General features: G+C 47.9%; 1 protein-coding gene across 3 annotated transcripts in view; it reads left to right on the top strand.

Annotated features, from left to right (window-relative positions):
• SLC39A11 (solute carrier family 39 member 11) overlaps positions 1–16377 on the top strand; it is a 541921-nt gene that overhangs the window by 96385 nt on the left and 429159 nt on the right. For 2 of the 3 annotated variants that reach the window (XM_003931782.2, XM_003931783.2), the window contains exons 1-3: positions 6909–6993; positions 11022–11140; positions 12062–12100. In XM_003931782.2, coding sequence (XP_003931831.1) covers positions 11033–11140; positions 12062–12100 — 147 coding nt within the window. In that variant the 5' untranslated portion in view covers positions 6909–6993; positions 11022–11032. Of the gene's footprint in view, positions 1–6908; positions 6994–11021; positions 11141–12061; positions 12101–16377 lie in introns of those variants that run through there. The other variant, XM_074388916.1, reaches the window with a different exon arrangement.

The following is a 16377-nucleotide window of genomic DNA, read 5'->3' as shown; positions in this document are numbered from 1 at the left end:
GGGCTCAGAGTCAGTCCTCATGCTGTGTCCGTGGTCAGCCTCCAGCACGGGGGAAGAAACTGCAGGCAGGCGAGGGTGGGCGAGGCAGAGCCACGTCTGCTGAGTCAGCTTCCCTGTACCCACCCAGCTTTAGCAAAGTGCATGGCACAGGGTAGGGGCTGAAGAAAGGTCAACTATGTCCATGAAGAATGAATAAGTGAAGGAGGAAAAGGGCTGATGGGTAATCACCATTCAAGGGAGCCTGGATATGTGCTAGGCAGGGTGTTGGAGGCATCACTCCAGATCACAGTAACCTGGAGGGAGCCCCCATGTTATTTATTCCTGGACTCAGGATGAGCAGAATGAAGCTGAGAGTGTAACTGCCTAATGGGTTCACCTTGCCACTCCCTAGAAAGAACCAATTTGTCAAGACAGGGGAATGGCAATAGAGAAATAGTAATTCATGCAAAGGAGGCTGCGCCCTGCTCTGTCCCACTACAGTCTTCCAGGAGGAGATGCCAGCATGGCACATAGCCAGATCAAGCTACAGTGATTGCTCTGGAAAAGGACATCAACCATCTTGTTGTCCTGCGGTTCCTTTGCTTATGATTGGCATCAGTCAGAGTCCTTCAATGCGTGGGAAGCAGTTCTCGCTGCCTGCAAAGCACCCTGCCACCGGAGTTTATTATTACTCAAATCAGTCTCCCAGAGCATTTTGGGATCAGAGTTTCACTGCAACCTCCGCCTCCCAGATCCAAGCAATTCTCCTGCCTCAGGCTCCCAAGTAGCTGGGATTATAGGCACACGCCACCATGCCCAGCTAATTTTTGTATTTTTAGTAGAGATGGGGTTTTGCCATGTTGTCCAGGCTGGTCTCTGACTCCTGACCTCTGGTGATTTGCCCACCTCAGCCTCCCAAAATGCTGAGATTACAGGTGTGAGCCACCATGCCTGGCCGGGATCAGAGTTTTTAAGGATAATTTGTGAATGGGGAAGGCCAGTGAGTTAAGAATGTTGATTGGTTGGTTTGGAGATGAAATCACAGGGAGTTGAAGCTGTCTTCTTGCGTGGAGTCAGTTCCTGGGTAGAGGCCACAAGATCAGATGGGCCAGTTTATCGATCTGGGTGGTACCAGCTGATACATCAAGTCTAGGGTCTGCAAAATATCTCAAGCGCTGATCTTAGAAGCAGTTGAGGTTCAGAATCTTGTAGCCTCCAGCTGCATGACCCCTAAACTATCATTTCTTTTCTTTCTTTCCTTCTTTTTTTTTTTTTTTTTTTTTTTTTTGAGACAATGTCTTACTCTGTCACCCAGGCTGGAGTGCAGTGGTGCGATCTTGGCTCACCGCAGCCTCCACCTCCTGGGTTCAAGAGATTATCATTTTTCAGCCTCCTGAGTAGCTGAGATTACAGCTGAGCCAGCACGCCCAGCCAATTTTTGTGTTTTTAGTAGAGATGGGGTTTCACCATGTTGGCCAGGCTGGTCTTGAACGCCTGACCTCAGGTGATCTGCCTGCCTTGGCTTCCCAAAGTGCTGGGATGACAGGCATGAGCCACCGCGCCCGGCCATAATCTCTAATCTTGTGGCTAATTTCTTAGTCCTACACAAGCCGTTTAATCCACAGGCAAGAAGGAGGCTTGTTTTGGGAAAGGGCTGTTACCTTTGTTTTAAACTACAAACTAAATTCCTCCCAAAGTGAGTTCAGCCTATGTCTAGGAATGAACAAGAACAGCTGGGAGGTTAGAAGCAAGATGGAGTTGGTTAGGTCAAATCTCTTTCACTGTTAGAGTTACAGTTTTTTTCTTTTTTGAGACAGAGTCCTGTTCTGTCCCCAGGCTGGAGTATAAGTGGCGCAATCTTAGCTCACTGCACCCTCTGTTTCTCAGGTTCAAGTGATTCTCATGCCTCAGCCTCCCCAGTAGCTTGGCTTACAGGCACCCTCCTCCACTATACTGGCCAGGCTGGTCTTGAACTCCTGACCTCATGATCCGCCCACCTCAACCTCCCAAAGTGCTGGGATTACAGGCGTAAGCCACCGCACCTGGCCCAGTAAACATTCATCTTCTGGCCAACACTCTGGCACTTTTTACTGTAAGGGAGTGTGTGAAAGGGGCGGTTTGCATGTTTGTGGAGTGGGCATGTGTGTGAGGATTTATTGAGAAAGATGGAAAGGGGTAAGATTTGCCTCATGGGGGTTATCACCCCTCCATTTATGGGCTTGGTGTGGTTTAAAGAAAGTGAGATGCAGAAATGCTGATCAAGGTGGTTCTGGGTCTCATCCTGTGAGCCCTGAGTGCCCCATGCAGGAAGGGCACCATGGCAGGAGTCAGCTGGCCTTGCTGTCCTACACTGCCCCATGAACCTTGGGTCACTCCAGAGCTTTCCTGAACCTCAATTTCCTTATCTGTAGAATGGGGATAATGATACCTTCCCCTGAGAATGGTGAGTTTTATGTAAGAAGATGATGTCAAGGTAAAGTGGCCCAGGCCAGGCATTCAACAAATGTTAGTTGCGTTCCCACTTTCCCTTCTCCACATCAAGTTTACCTACAGATTGCATGCAAACATCTTATGAGGACATGCTGGAATATGAGGAGCTATGCTGGCTGGGGTAGGGGAGGGAGCTCAGTGAGGAACTTGATTCCAATTCTGATCTGTGTGCTGAAGTGAGATCCTACGGTATCAGATAAAAGGAGGCAAGTACCTTGAAATCCAGATGGAGTTCTGTGGAACCTTAGAGGATAGACACTCAATTTGTAACCAGAGCTGGGACAGGTAGGAGATGAGGTCAGATGGTGATGGAAATAGATGTTGGAAAAGGATGCTCAGTGCCGCAAAGAAAAATTAGCACTGAGACGAAGGATCTTTCAGCAATGCGATTTTAACTTCCTGGACTGCAGGAAGGGTACGCTCGGTAGCCATTTTGCCACGAGAGTACAATGAATACAGGAAAACAGACAAATGTATCCCTTACACATTTGGGGTTGTCCTTACTGCTGTGTCTGATCTCCATTGGCTGGAGCCAGACCTCACAGTCTAAACTGAAACCTGATTGGCTAACAACTTAAAACTTTTCTAAACGGTTAAAAGCAATGGAAAGCTGGGATATGCCTGTGAGCACGTCCAGCATAGATATCTTGGTTAAAGTACAAGGACACAGAATGTACTACATGCCTGTAAGGATGGCATGTTTAACAGCTATGTAGGCTAGGGCTTAACAAAGAGTTATTAGCACACTTATTCTGTAACAAGAAAGGAACTTTTCTACTTTCTGCAGATGTGTTGTCGGAGGAGATTGCATTAAACCTGGGTCTTGCAGGATGGTAGGGCTTAGACTGGGAGGCTAAGCGCAGTTCAGTAGAAATGGCGTAAGGGAAGGTATCCATGGCAGGGTGCGAAGGCTGTGTGGAGGAGAGAGAGCTGTGCAGCCTGGCTCGGCCGGAGAGTACAGGGAAGAGAACACTAGGAGACAGACTTGAGAACGTTTAGCTGGAATCATGCCACAGGAAACCTCAAATTCCAGGCCGAAGCATTTGAACTTTATGCTAAAGGCACTGGGGAGCTATTAGAACTTGTTGAGCAGGAAAGTGACGTCCTGTGCTTTAGGCAGGCTGATCTTGGCAGTGGTGCGTGGAACAGGCTAGACAGGGTGGAGTGGACGGAGGTGACTAGTATGACCTAGATAAGGGAGGGGGAGGCTGAATCCTCACAGCAGCAATGAGAAAGGAGAGAAAGCATTGGGCAAGAGAGGCACTCTGTGGATTGTTGTCAACGTTTCTGTTTATTTTTCATTATAAAGAATTCAGGTGGCCGGGCACGGTGTCTCACGCCTGTAATCCTAGCACTTTGGGAGGCCGAGACGGGTGGATTGCCTGAGCTCAGGAGTTTGGGACCAGCCTGGTCGACATGGCAAAATCCCGTCTCCACTAAAAATACAAAAAATTAGCTGGGCATGGTGGCATGCACCTATAATCCCAGCTACTTGGGAGGCTGAGGCAGAAGAATCGCTTGAACCTGGGATGTGGAGGTTGCAGTAGCCGAGATCACACCACTGCACTTCAGCCTGGGTGACAGAGCGAGACTCTGTCTCAGAAAGGTAGGAACAGAAACATTTAATGAACCTCTATGTGCCCAGTCCCCAGGTTCAGTAATGGTTAATTTTATTTATTTATTTGAGACGGAGTTTCACTCTTGTTGCCTAGGCTGGAGTGTAATGGTGTGATCTGGGCTCACTATAACCTCCACTTCCCAGGTTCAAGTGATTCTCTTGCCTCAGCCTCCCGAGTAGTTGAGATTACAGGCGTGTGTCACCATGCCCACCTAATTTTTTTGTATTATAAGTAGAGATAGGGTTTCACCATGTTGGCCAGGCTAGTCTTGAACTTCTTCTTTTTTTTTTTTTTTTTTTTTTGAGACGGAGTTTCGCTCTTGTTACCCAGGCTGGAGTGCAATGGCGCGATCTCGGCTCACCGCAACCTCCGCCTCCTGGGTTCAGGCAATTCTCCTGCCTTGCCCTCCTGAGTAGCTGGGATTACAGGCACGTGCCACCATGCCCAGCTAATTTTTTTGTATTTTAGTAGAGTCGGGTTTCATCATGTTGACCAGGATGGTCTCGATCTCTTGACCTCGTGATCCACCCACCTCGGCCTCCCAAAGTGCTGGGATTACAGGCTTGAGCCACAGCGCCCGGCAGTAGTCTCGAACTTCTAACCTCAAGCCATCACCCGCCTCGGCCTCTCTAAGTGCTGGGATTATAGGCGTGAGCCACAGCACCTGGCCTTTTGTTATTAAGAGACAGGGTCTCTCGCTGGAGTGCAGTGGCACCATTACAGCTCACTGCAGCCTCAAATTCCTGGGCTCAAGTGATCCTCCCTGCTCAGCCTCCCTAGCAGCTGGGACTACAGACCCAGCTACCACCTGCCACCTTGCCCCACTGCTTTTTTTTAGCTTTTTATAGCAACAAGATGTTGCTTTGTAGCCCAGGCTGGTCTTGGACTCCTGGACTCAAACAATCTGCCCTCCTTGTCCTCTCAAAGTGCTAGGATTACAGGTGTGAGCCACTGCTTCCAGCCTAACAATGGTTAATTCCTGGCCAATTTTGTTTAATGTCTACTCCATCCACTTCTCTTTTCCATCATATTTTGAAGTGGATCCAAGATATCATATCATTTCATGGCTATTGCAGCGTGCAGGAAGAGCTATGATGTTTTGGAGGATGAGTTGATGGGCAGTGCCATGTGGGTGTTGCGTCTCTGTGTGCCTGTCATATTCTGTTACGTGGAATTGCAATGGCTGTTTTGAGTCTTCCTAGTTGGGGGTCTTTTAAGGGCAAAGACCACCCTCCAGTGGCCAGGCTGTCTTCTCTTCCCTATGGAGTGCATGGTATATGGTGCAACCATAAGTGTGAACAGCCTAGTTCCGCTGGAAAAAAGAGGCCTGTTACTGGACCCTTTGGGCTATTGCCATGAGACCGCAGGCAGTTGTAAAATAAAGTATGTTGTAAAATAAAACACAGGACACTCAGCTGAGTTTGAATTTCAGATCAACAACAAATACCGCTGTAGCGTAAGTATGTCCCAAACATTGCCCAGGGCATATTTATAGTAATAAATGACTTGTTATTTATCTGAAATTCAAATTTAATCAGGCATCTTGTTTTTACTTATTTATTGTTTTGTTTTTGGCTAAATCCAGCCAATCCTATCCTCTGGTCTTTTCACAGAAGTCCTGTGGATCACAGCATTTGACCTAGGGCAGTGCTTCTCCAAGGGTGTCTCAGGACAGCAGCGTCAGCAACTCCTAGCTCAAAACAAAATCTCAGGCCAGGCAAGGTGGCTCATGCCTATAATCCAGCATTTTGTAAGGCCAAAGCGGGTGGATCACTTGAGGTTAGGAGTTCGAGACCAGCTTGGGCAACGTGGTGAAACCCCGTCTTTACTAAAAAAAAAATACAAAAATTAGCCAGGGAGTGTTTCCCACAGGCTTGGCAGCATGTCTGTGGTCTCAGCTACTGGAGATGCTGAAAAAGGAACATCACTTGAACATGGGAGGCAGAGGCTGCAGTGACCCAAGATCGGACCACTGTACTCCAGTCTGGGGGAAAGAGCGAGACTCCATCTCAAAAAACAACAACAATAACACACACACACACCAGCCCAAAATGCCAACCCCACACAGAATGACAGAACCAGAACCTCTAGGGGTGATGGCACTCTGTATTTGACCCACTCCAGTGATTCTTTCTTTTTCTTTTTTTTTTTTTTTGAGATGGAGTCTTGCTCTGGCACCAGGCTGGAATGCAGTGGCCCCATAACGGCTCACTGCAATCTTCGCCTCCTGGGTTCAAGCCATTCTCCTGCCTCAACCTCCTGGGTAGCTAAGACTACAGGCACGCACCATCACGCCCAGCTAATTTTTGTATTTTTAGTAGAGATGGGGTTTCACCGTGTTGGCCAGGCTGGTCTCGAACTCCTCACTTCGTGATCTGCCCACCTCAGCCTCCCAAAGTGTTGGGATTACAGGCGTGAGCCACCGTTCAATGATTCTTTTGAGGGCCATTGACTGGAGCGGGATGCTGATCATAACATCACCTTCCCTGCCCCCAACCACCCCTGCCAACACATACACAGCGCATCCTGCTCTGCTGCGCACCCAGGGGTATGCACCCGGCTGCCAAAGGTGTAGAAGCATAGGGAACTTCAGGGGTATTCCAAAGGGCTCTTTCCTTGGGTGTCTGCGGCTTCTAGGGCTGCAGTCACTGGCGGACTGCTCAGCTCTTGGCCTCAGGGCTCTGTTCTGCCCGCCCGGATCTGTTCCAGAGCCTGCAAACGGCGGCGAACCAGAGAATCTATTCTTCAGGCGGGAGTTGCCAGAAGCGGCTGAGGGGGCGGGGCCTGGAGGCGGGAGGGCCACGTGTGCGGGAGGGAAGCAGGAAGTGACTGCGGGAGTGGAGCCGGCGAGCGAGCGGCAGCGGGGGCTGATGGAAGTGCAGTGGGGGCTGGAGAGGGCACCCTAGTGAGTCGGCTTTTCTCTCCTTCAGTGCCTTTGGTTGGGCTCGAGGCCCGGGGTCGGGGGCCATCAGGACAAGAGTGTGGGACGTGGAAGGGCAGCCACTTGGAGCTTGGAAGGGGGTGCGCCTGTAGAGAGGAGGGGTTTGGAGGAGAAATTTGGCGGCTTTGGCAGGTGGCGGGCAGGGTGGGAGGGTGGGGAGCGGCGGTAAGGAAGTCCCCGGACCCCCGTTTCCCTCTCCAGGGTGTTCTGGAGGGCAGTGACCTGCCTGCTTTTTACAGTCCTCACCCAAGCTCCTCTTCGTTCAACATCTCCTAGGGGGTGTGTGGAGGACCCGGGATTCCTGGGAACAGATACCGCTACAATTCCAGGCCCCTCCCACTTGCGCTGGCTGTTAGCGGGACCACTTGAACTTGACTGGGAATCTGGTTAACTCGCAGCAGGTCTGGGTGGGGCATGACCGTGAGCATTTCCAACCAATCCCCAGGTTGGGTGGTCTGCGGACCAGGCTTTGAGTAGCGAGGCGTTAGAGAACTTTTTCACAGTCCTCGCCGCCCACACCTGAATCCTTCTGCCGGATCCCCCTCGTGGAGTTAGGGCATGTGTGTGCAGTTCCACTAAGGCCCAGCAGCCGTAGTCCTCTTTCCGCTTCTGCAACTTCAGCCTCTTGAAGCTGACTCTTGGAATCGGAACGACAGGTTTAAAAGGGGGCGGGGGGAAGAAAGAAAACCAACCTGTATCAGTCAGCCGGTAATGCCCACGTGCTGCTGTGGCTGTTGGCATTTTAAAAGTTGGAACGGGCAGAGAATTATTCTCCCTCCCGCTAACTAATCAAGGTTGATGGAATTAATATCCTCATCCTGAGGAAGTCTGAGTGAGCCCCGATGCATGGAGATGCTGTGCCCTAAATCGTTACTGGTCTGCCAGTTAGAGAAAATTTTTGTTCTCTTGGGACTCTGCCAGAAACTTTTTATTCTCTTGAGACTGCAGAAAACTTTTTGTTCTTTTGGGACTCTTCCTTGGTCTTGCCAGCCCTACGTGGGGCAGGAGAACTCATTTTCTAAGCTCTTGGTATTGTAGAAGTTTTACCAGTTTTATTTATTTATTTATTTAGAGACAGAGAGCCTCGCTCTGTCGCCCAGGCTGGAGTGCAGTGGTGTGATCTTGGCTCACTGTAACCTCTGCCTTCCGGATTCAAGTGATTCTCCTGCCTCAGCCTCCTGAGTAGCTGGGATTACAGGTGCGAGCCAGCACGCCTGGCTAATTTTTGTGTTTTTAGTAGAGATGGGTTTCACCATGTTGGTCAGGCTGGTCTTGAACTCCTGACCTGAGGTGATCTGCCAGCTTTGGCCTCCCAAGGTGCCAGGATTACAGGGATGAGACACTGTGCCTGGCTGAAGTTTTACCAGTTTTAGTCCATTGCTTTCCACAGTTCAGTGTGCGTAAGAATCTCCCATGGAATTCCACAAAATGCAGACCTTGATTCAGAAAGTCTGGGGTGGGACCTGAGTTTCTGCCTTCCTAACTAGCTCTCAAGCTGGACCAGTGCTGCTGGTTGTCTGACCACCCTTGGAGTAGCGAGGATTTAAAACAGCAAATGGAGAAGAACCTTCTCCAAAGGGCACTGGGCTTGCATTGCCCACAATAAATGCTGCTCCTAATGGGATGGAAAAGATGATGGCCTTGGTCTTCTCTTTTTCTTACTCAGCAGGGTGCTCAGGTGTACATGGGGGCAGGCTTAGATGAATGTTTCCCTAACCACCGGGAACACCCATGAGCTTCCTCCCTTCTGTTCGCCAGCCCACAAGATCCACGTTGACTTTGGCCTGTTGGCAAATGTAAATTGTTTACTCTCTTCCCTAGCTGTCAAAAGGCACATTCAAACACAGGAAAGAGGTGTTTTTGTTATGCCCTGTCTTGGATGATAAGTACTAAGAGGATGATCGCAGTGTGCTGTTCTTTCTAAATGCTGTTTGAAATTTTAACCACAGCGACTCGGAATAGATGATTGGTGTAATGGTCCAGATGGCTTGGTTTAAAAACAAACACCAACCCCTCTTTTTAGGGTGGCTTAACAAGACAACAGATAAAAAGAGTAGTTTTTTTAAAAATGATTTTTTTCTTTAATTAGTACGGTCATAGTTTTCACAATTGGTGCAGTTTGTTTAGAGTATGGGGACTAGAGTCTGGAACCATAGATGCTATTTATCTCACGGTTTCACCTGGACCCATAGCCCTTCCTAGGTTTGAGCCTGGGTGTGTTGCTGAGCCGCTTGGCATAAGGGCTCCGTCCACACTCTGCCATGGTTTCCTTCTAGGGTCAAGTGAGGCAGCATCTCCTGCTCTTGATCTGCAGGCCCGGGGCCGCTGGCTCCTCACAGAGACTGGGGCCTGGCAGAGCTGAGTCCAGTGTGGTTGTGTCCAGCCAGCCCTCTGGGTGCTGGCAGACCATCAGGGAGATGAATGAGCCTTTGAGATGAGGCCTTGAGCCCAACGTTTGTGTACCAGAATACAGGGCTTTTCAACAAATGAATTTCTTTGCCTTGTAACTTTCCGTAGGGAGAGATCCGATTGTCATTTCAGATCCAGAATTTTAAGCATGTTAAAGTCTGGAGGAGGCTCTCTGGGCTGAAATGAGATGGAATTGTACTTCCCTTCCTTTCCTTGGTGGGCGGGGGTGTAACCAGCTTCAGCGGCAGGGTGCAAGTTGACCAAGGGACATTCTCCTCATGGTTCCTTCATTGTCCTTGCTGACTGTCCTGTGCAGGTGAGCTGGCCCTTTTCCATGCAGCACGTATTTTTCAGGGCTCACAAAGCCCTATTTGACAGGGTGCCAAATGTGAAAACGCATCATCCCTATCCTTAAGCAACTAAAGCTGTAAAAGATGGAGGCAAAGGCACACTGAGAAAGCACGGGAGGTGCACACTGGGGCAGGGCTGGGAAAGGCCAGCAAAGCCTTGGTCGTGAAGTTGGCATTAGGGGGGCTGCAGAGGATGCTCTGGGTTCTGATGGCTGGACATGTGCAGGGAAGGTATCCCAGGAGGGAACTGTATGAACAGAGACTTGGAGGCAGGATTGTTTGGGGCTTGTGGAAGGTGCCAGAAATAATTGGGTTGAGCTGGAGTTGGGTGCTCATGCAGGCATGATGGAGAAATGGATTGGAGAGTTGGGGGTGGGGGTGGGGATCAAAGGTCGGTTGGTGGAGTTTACCCTTTGGCAGGATGGGTGCACTGTTGCAGTTGTGATGGGGATTTAGATTGGAAGTGTGTTGACATCACCTGATCTAGTCACCTGTCTTTGGAGAAGGCTGAACACAGATGGTGGGCAAGTGATGGTAGAAGGGGCAGATTGTGGCCGGGCGCGGTGGCTCACGCCTGTAATCCCAGCACTTTGGGAGGCCAAGGTGGGCGGATCATGGGGTCAGGAGATCAAGGCCATCCTGGCTAACGTGGTGAAGCCCGGTCTCTACTAAAAAATAAAAAATTAGCTAGGCGTGGTAGTGGGCACTGGTAGTCCCAGTTACTTGGGAGGCTGAAGCAGGAGAATCACTTGAACCCAGGAGGCAGAGGTTGCAGTGAGCCGAGATTGCACCACTGCACTCCAGCCTGGGTGACAGTAAATAAGACTCTGTCTCAAAAAAAAAAAAAGAAAGAAAGAAAAAAGGAGGCAGATTGTGTGGGGGAGGCTGCATCAGATCCTCCTAGGACCCCTTCCTCTGGGATAAACCACATTCTTTGTGCTTCTCTTTGAAACCAATTCTCAATGTTGCAGCTTCTTTTGTCAGTTCTGCTGGCATTTCCCCATGCCTTCTTTCAGAGTAAGACGATTTCTAGTTCCTGGGAGACCAGGACAGAGAAGCCTGACCTGTGTGCTGGGTGGCTGAGGGACACTGGGATGGTGTGGCAGAAGGGTACAGACTGCCAACCCAGAGGGAGGCCAGCTCCCGCCGCACAGGCTGTTAGGACACGTCAGAACGTGCGCCTGTCACTGAAAGGGACCGCCGGCAGCTGACCCTCTCGCTCTTCTTGCACAGCTGTATCCAGCATGCTCCAAGGCCACAGCTCTGTGTTCCAGGCCTTGCTGGGGACCTTCTTCACCTGGGGGATGACAGCTGCTGGGGCAGCTCTCGTGTTCGTATTCTCGAGTGGACAGGTGAGTTGCCTGGCTTTGGTTCTGGATGTTGGTGGGGAGCCCTTTGGTAAAGTGACACCGTCTCACTCCGTGGAGCAGGTTTGCAGACTTTCGTGACGCCCCTAGGCAGTGCGTCCTGGGTTTGTTCGCTGTCTTCTTATTTTCTCGCCTTCTCCCTGCCAGGCCGGGAGAATAGATGTCTGCTTGTGTAGACACCCTCATGCATTATCACCTCCCCTCCTGACCCTTGACAGCCTGACTTGAAGGGAACGGGAAGTGAGAAGCCCAGTTATTGAGGCTTTGGTCGCCCGCTGCCTGATTTCTACTTGCATGTAATTTCTTTTTTCCATTCTTTTTTTTTTTTTTTTTTATTGAGACAGTCTTGCTCTAGTTAGCCAGGCTGGTATTTTTAACAGATATGGGGTTTCACCATGTTGGCCAGGCTAGTCTTGAAATCGTGACCTGAGGTAATCTGCCCGCCTAGGCCTCCCAAAGTTTACAGGCATGAGTCACTGTGGGATTACAGGCGTGAGCCACTGTAATCCCACGGTGGCTCATTACAGGCGTGAACCAGCTTGTGTGAGGGTTCTATCATTCTGCCTGCTCCTCGCCATCACTTGGTAATTTCCGTCTTGTGGACTGTCTACTGACTAAAGGTTTATAGTTGTAATTCACAGGGAGAGCTGAGTAAGAGACAACACAAGGGCCACGGAAGCCAAACACCACCTGAAAGAACACTTCTGATTGGCTATGGGGCGGATGGAAAGTTAACTGGAAACTTTCCCCCTGGTTCTTGGCCCATTGCATAAATTCAGGAGCTCACAAGCTCAGGGGTGGGCCAGTCTTCATCTGGGTGGCTCTTTTGGGCCTTATGGTTTCTTGTCCCGGGAAACATCATCTTATTGTCTCTTGGAAACTGAAACATCTTGTTTTGATTTTCAGAGGCGGATCTTAGATGGAAGTCTTGGCTTTGCTGCTGGGGTAAGTAGCATGTCGTGGGAGAAATGCAAATTGAGACATACTGATTGTGACATTTGTCTGCCAAGGGCTGTCTCCAGTCCCTCCCTTTGTGACCTAGATGCATCTCTGTGTTCCCAGGTGCTAACAGCTCGCTCTTATCACCTGCTATATTTATTTCCCAGCTTATCAAATGCCTATTTCTCTTTAGACAGCAAAGGAGGTTGATGTGATAGCTGCCTCAGGATTAGGAAAATAAGATCATATTCAGTAAGGGCCCAGCACAGGCCTAGCCTAAAACGTAGTTGGCTCTAACTCAGTATACTTTCTTTTCTCCTCTTCTACCTTAAAAGACCTTTTACTGCCGGGCGCAGTGGGTCACGCTTGTAAGCCCAGCACTTTTGGAGACTGAGGCGGGCGGATCATGAGGTCAAGAGATTGACACCAGCCTGGCCAACGTGGTGAAACCCTGTCTCTACTAAAAATACAAAAATTAGCTGGGCGTGGTGGTGTGCACCTGTAATTCCAGCGTCTTGGGAGGCTGAGGCAGGAGAATTGCTTGAACTTGGGAGGCAGAGGTTGCAGTGAGCTGAGATCACACCGTTGCACTCCAGCCTGAGTGACAGATCGAGACTCCATTAAAAAAAAAAAAAAAAAAAAAGACCTTTTATTATAGACTTTTTTTTTTTTTTTTTTTGAGACAGGGTTTTACTCTGTCACCCAGGCTAGAGTACAGTGGCACAATCGTGGCTCACTGCAGCCTCAACTTCTCTGGACTCAGGTGATCCTGCCAACTCAGCCTCCCGAGTAGCTGGAATATGCCATCATGCCTGGCTGATTTTTTGAGTTTTTGCAGAGATGGGGTTTTGCCATGTTGTCCAGGCTGGTCTTGAACTCCTGGGCTCAAGCGATCTACCTGCTTAGGCCTCCAAAAGATGACAGGTGTGAGCTATGGAACCTGGTGTATTATAGACATTGTTAAACATGTAAAAATCGTGGGTAGAAGCCTAGGATGCATCCCAGATACCCATTTCCCAACTTCAGTCATTATTAACATTTTGCTAATCTCAATCCGTCTGTCCTCCGCCAACCTTCTTGGGAGATTAGAATATTTTGTAAAAGCAAATCCCAGACATCATGTATTTCCACCTGTAAATTCAGTACACATCTCTAACTGAATTATGTTTGTTTTTTAAAAAAACATGGCCATTATCATGCCTACCAACTTAACAAGAATTCCTTTCTATGATCTAACATCTACTCCATATTCAGATTTCCTCCATCTTTTAAAGGTGTCGTGTAATATTGTTTTGTTAAAATTGAGGTCCAAACAAGATTTCCACACTGCATTTGTTTGTTATATCTTTTAAGTCTCTTTAATTTTGTAACAGTTCATTTTTTTTTATGCTAGTACTTTGTTGGAGAAACTGGGTCATTTGTCTCTAGAATGTTCTGCATTCTAAATTAGGCCTATTACTTCCTTGTGGTGCTGTCTAACTTGTTCCTCAGTCCCCTGTATTTCCTGTAAGCTGGGAGTTAGCCCTGGAGTCTTGATTAGTTCAGATTCCATTTTTCAGGGGTGAAGATGTCATGGTGCTGTGTGCTACAGATGTATCACTCATATCAAAAGGTATCTAATATGTGGGTTTCTGTTTTAGTTGATCAGGGTTTGGCTTCTTTCCTCAGATTTTAGAGCCCTGCAATCTGGAAAAACTAGCCTGGGGGTGAAGGCTGCCAGAGGCCATCTGAGTCAGTAGCTTTTAGATTGGGACCACTGTCCCATCAAAAACACCCTCCTTTCTGAGCCATACACAGGTGCACAGAGTGTGTTGAGAAAATTAGTTTCTAGGTCCTCAGCTTCCATATGTTCTCTTCCCTATAACTGCTGTGCCTGAGAATGCCGGGGAAGCCAGTCTTCCTTTTCTGGCTTCCTTAGCACAGCTTCTTTTCCACGTTACATAAGAAAGGTGCTCTTGCCTTATGACCTTGTCTCTTGGGGACATGGTCTTCAGGCGGACACGGAGGGCCCCTTGGAATGTTAGTGCTGGTGTGGAGAAAGTAGAGGGCTCTATCTCTAATGACTGGGCACAATGCCTTTTTTTGTTTTTTGTATTTGAGATGGAGTCTCACCTTGTCTCCGAGACTAGAGTGCAGTGGCACAGTCTTGGCTCACTGCAACCTCCGCCTCCCGAGTTCAAGCAATTCTCCTGCTGCAGCCTCCTGAGTAACTGGGATTACAAGTGTGCGCCACCATGCCTGGCTAATTTTTTTTGTATTTTTAGTAGAGACGGGGTTTTGCCATGTTGACCGGGCTGATCTCAAACTCCTAACCTCAGATGATCCACCGGCCTCGGCCTCCCAAAGTGCCGGCATTACAGACGTGAGCCACCGGGCCCAGCCCACAATTCCTTTAGCAGTTCAGATGCTGTCCTGTCCTTTGAAGGTGGATCTGATCAAATTGTCAGCAGAGAGGTCCTTGAAAGTAGTTTTCCGTGATGGACTATCCTGTGATTTCGGGCCTGTAACTTGAAAAGCATACAGAGAACAGAATGGCAGTATTATAACACGACGTCTTTTTTCGCCCATCCTCTCATTTATACGAATACATTTTCTCTTTGCTTATGTTATGGAAAAAAATAAATAAATAAAATTGATGAACTCTGTCTTATTCTAATAATGACTAATAACTATCCTCATATAGATGAATGAATTGAAAAAAGAATAAAGCCCCATTCAGTAACATACACATTTGAAATAATATTTTGCTTTGTAATATTTAATAATTATAAAATTGTATATTATATATTCATTCTTATGAATCTCTTCCCATCACTAATAGTCATTATCATTATTCAATCCAGGAAATTGTTACTTAAGCATTTAGAGCCCTGGGCTCACAGGAAATTTTAAAAAATTAAATTAAAATGTATATAGATATTTATTTTTGGCTTTTAAAAATTTTATTTTAAATTTCAGTTGGCATGGGGGAACAGGTGGTGTTTGGTTACAAGGATAAGTTCCTTAGTTTAATTTCTGAGATTTTGGAGCACTCATCACCCGAGGAGTGTACACTGTACCCAACGTGTAGTCTTTTATTCCTCCCCCGAACCTTACCTCCGGTCCCCAAAGCCCACTGTGTCATTCTCATGCCTAGCTTAGCTCCCGTTTATGAGTGAAAACCCATGAGGTTTGATTTTCCATTCCTGAGTTACTTCACATAGAATAATGCTCTCCAGTTCCATCCAGATTGCTGCAAATACCATTATTTCATTCTTTTTCATGGCTGAGTAGTAGTCTATGGTGTGTGTGTGTATGTATGTGTGTATATCACATTTTCTTTATCCACTCCTTGATTGGTGGGCATTTGGGGTGGTTCCGTATTTTTGCAGTTGTGAATTGTGCTGCTATAAATGGGTATGCAAGTATCTTTTTCATATGACGTCTTTTCCTCTGGGTAGATGCCTAGTAGTGGGATTGCTGGACCCAATGGTAGATCTGCTTTTAGTTAAGGAACTTCTCCAGTGTTTTCCATAGTGGTTGGATTAGTTGACGTTCCCACCAGCAGTATAAAAATGTTCCCTTTCACCACGTCCATGCCAACATCTATCATTTTTTGATCTTTTTATTATGGCCATTCTTGCAGGAGTAAGGTGGTATTGCATTGTGGTTTTGATTTGCAGTTCCCTGATCATTAGTGATGTTGAGCATTTTTTCGTATGTTTTTTGGCCATTTGTATATCTATCTGAGAATTGTCCATTCATGTCCTTAGCCCACTTGTTGATGGGATTTTTTTTTTTTTTTTCTTGCTGATTTGTTTGAGTTCCTTGTAGATTCTGGATATTGGTCCTTTGTCAGATATATAAATTGCAAAGATTTTTCTCCCGCTCTGTGGGTTGTCTGTTTACTCTGCTGATTATTTCTTTTGCTGTGAAGAAGCTTATTGTTATTTATTATTATTATTTTCTGAGATGGAGCCTCAGTCTCTTGCCCAGGCTGGAGTGTGGTGGTGTGATCTTAGCTCATTGCAATCTCTGCCACCAGGGTTCAAGCGATTTTCCTGCCTTACCCTCCCAAGTAGCTGGGATTATAGGCACCCACCACCATGCCTGGGTAATTTTTGTATTTTCAGTAGAGACGGGATTTCACCATGTTGGCCAAGCTGGTCTCAAACTCCTGACCTCGAGTGATCTGCCTGCCTTGGCTTCCCAAAGCACTAGGACCACAGGCGTGAGCCACTGTGCCTGGCCTACAGAAGCTTTTTAGTTCACAAATCCTATCTATTTATCTTTGTTTTTGTTGC

Source organism: Saimiri boliviensis, chromosome 17 (genome assembly GCF_048565385.1).
Source record: "Saimiri boliviensis isolate mSaiBol1 chromosome 17, mSaiBol1.pri, whole genome shotgun sequence".
NCBI classification, from domain to species: Eukaryota; Metazoa; Chordata; class Mammalia; order Primates; family Cebidae; genus Saimiri; species Saimiri boliviensis.
Note: the sequence above shows the minus strand (reverse complement) of the source record. Positions and strands in the feature narration are given on the sequence as shown.